This window comes from Mandrillus leucophaeus, unplaced genomic scaffold (assembly GCF_000951045.1).
Source record: "Mandrillus leucophaeus isolate KB7577 unplaced genomic scaffold, Mleu.le_1.0 Scaffold54, whole genome shotgun sequence".
NCBI lineage: Eukaryota > Metazoa > Chordata > Mammalia > Primates > Cercopithecidae > Mandrillus > Mandrillus leucophaeus.
Window position 1 is genome coordinate 1,953,819 of NW_012105808.1, and position 2,388 is coordinate 1,956,206.

The window sequence follows — 2,388 nt, forward strand, 5'->3', positions numbered from 1 at the left end:
GCCCTCGACGGGGCCCACCCACTGTGGGAACGCAGGAGGCTATGGCAGTGCCGGGAAGAGAGGGTCCCTGGAGGACCAACCAGTGCTCTTTCCTTCCTTTCTAGGGTGACTCTGGGGGCCCCCTGGCCTGCGAGGAGGCCCCCGGCGTGTTTTATCTGGCAGGGATCGTGAGCTGGGGTATTGGCTGCGCTCAGGTTAAGAAGCCGGGCGTCTACACGCGCATCACCAGGCTAAAGGGCTGGATCCTGGAGATCATGTCCTCCCAGCCCCTTCCCATGTCTACCCCCTCGACCACAAGGACACTGGCCACCACCAGCCATCCCCCCAGGACGACAGCTGGCCTCACGGTCCTGGGGGCCACACCCAGCAGACCCACCCCTGGGGCCACCAGCAGGGTGACGGGCCAACCTGCCAACTCAGCCTTATCTGCCATGAGCACCACTGCTAGGGGACAGATGCCATTTCCAGGTGCCCTGGAGGCCACCACGCACTCCCAGCTACCAGGTACCGGGAGAGACGGAGGGACCCCTGGGAGTGGAGGGTACCACGTTAATCAGCCCGGGCTGCCAAACAAGACAGAACATCCTCTCTGGCCGGGCGCAGTAGCTCACGCCTATAATCCCAGCACTTTGGGAGGCCAAGGTGGGTGGATCGCCTGAGGTCAGGAGTTCCAGATCAGCCTGGCCAACATAGTGAAACCCCATCTCTACCAAAAAAAAAAAAAAGTTAGCTGGGCGTGGTGGTGGGCGCCTGTAATCCCTGCTACTCGGGAGGCTGAGGCAGGAGAATCGCTTGAACCCAGGAGGCAGAGGTTGCAATGAGCCTAGATTGTGTCATTGCACTCCAGCCTGGGTGACAGAGCGAGACTCCCATCTCAATAATAATAATAAAACCAGGTGTGATGGTGCACGCCTGTGGTTCCAGCTACTGGGTAGGCTGAGACAGGAGAATTATTTGAGCTCAGGAAGCAGAGGCTGCAGTGTACCGAGATCACACCATTATACTTCAGCCTGGGTGACACAGCCCGTCTCTAAAAAAATAAAAATACAATGAAAGCAGGGGCTTTGATGGTTCGCAGCAGCGCCAAGTCCTTGGGTGAGTGTTTCCTGTGAACCTGGCAGCTGCCCTCATGTGGGTCTGTCCCCGCAGCCTGGGGGCTGTCACTTTCTCAGTCTGAGCTGATTTTTCCTTTTTCAATAGCTATGGCCTTCCCAGGGCCCACCTCCTTGGGTCCAAAAGAGGTGGAGAAGCCCCGCCTTGAAATACAGGCGGGTTCTGTGTGGAGGCAGCTGTCATTCCCAAGGACAGGGGCTGCGGCTGCTGTCAGATTCTCCAAGGCCACCTGGTCTTGGGTCAGGGCCAGATGGTGCCCTGCCTGGTGGGGAACTGGCACTTCCCCTTGCCGACCTTGGTATCTGCTGCGGGTGGCACAGGGGGAAGGGGGCACCCAGGGAAGCCAGCTGGGTGGTGACAGAGGGCGGGGAGGGGGGCTCGCCCCTGAGGAGGAAAACGGACCTCTGGAGACAGCAGGTGGGTACGGGTCCCCTCCATGGGTGGTAACGGGGTCCCTGAAGCCCCCCGGCAACCACCCCATGTATTCTTTCCACAGCTGTGTTCTGAGGAAGGCCTTTGCACTTGGCACCGTCTGGGGAGGGCTCGGAGGCCATCAGGGATCCAGGCAGAGTGCCAAGGCAGGGCTGGGGTCTCTGGGTCAGGGTCCTGGTATGTGCAAAGGCCTTGGGGTGGGAGGGAACTCCTGGAGGACGGAGATGTGGGAGGCTGCCATGAGAGGGGCTTTCGGCCTGGCCCCCGGCAGGGGAGAAGGTGTGGTCCCAAAGCTGAAGTCACAGGAAACAAATGCATTTCCAATGTTATCTGAGAAAAGCCCAAAGACCAAGCAGCAGGCCCAGCGTCCTTTCCTGCCGAGTTTTCCTGGGGCAGGTCCGCCCTCGCATCCGGGGCTCCCAAGGGAATTCACGGACGGGCGGCGCTCTGGGGGGCTTCGTGGAGGAGGCGCCCTGGGTCCACCTGCCCATGCGCCTGGCTCCCTCCGCAGACTGCGGCCTGGCGCCGGCGGCGCTCAGCAGGATTGTGGGCGGCAGCGCAGCGGGCCGCGGGGAGTGGCCGTGGCAGGTGAGCCTGTGGCTGCGGCGCCGGGAACACCGCTGCGGGGCCGTGCTGGTGGCAGAGAGGTGGCTGCTGTCGGCGGCGCACTGCTTCGACGTGTGAGTCCCAAACGCTCCAAATGCCCCTGTACGTGTCTGTAGCTCACCCGGAACCGAACTGTTGCCCGAAAACGCACCGTGACACCCTCTTTTGCCGGAGTGCCCTCCCCGACCCTGGCTCCCACTGCCCCAGGCTGCTCCTCCCACCCCCATCCCCACTCCC

At 61.9% G+C, this 2,388-nt stretch overlaps 1 protein-coding gene across 1 annotated transcript in view; it reads left to right on the forward strand.

Annotated features, from left to right (window-relative positions):
* The window catches only part of TMPRSS9 (transmembrane protease, serine 9), a 24,484-nt gene extending 22,255 nt beyond the window's left edge, over window positions 1-2,229 (forward strand). Inside the window, exons 7-8 of the mRNA XM_011997482.1 lie at window positions 105-395; window positions 1,942-2,229. Of these exons, the coding sequence (XP_011852872.1) occupies window positions 105-395; window positions 1,942-2,229 (579 nt within the window). The remainder of the gene's footprint in view (window positions 1-104; window positions 396-1,941) is intronic.
* The last annotated feature ends 159 nt before the right edge of the window (window positions 2,230-2,388 follow it).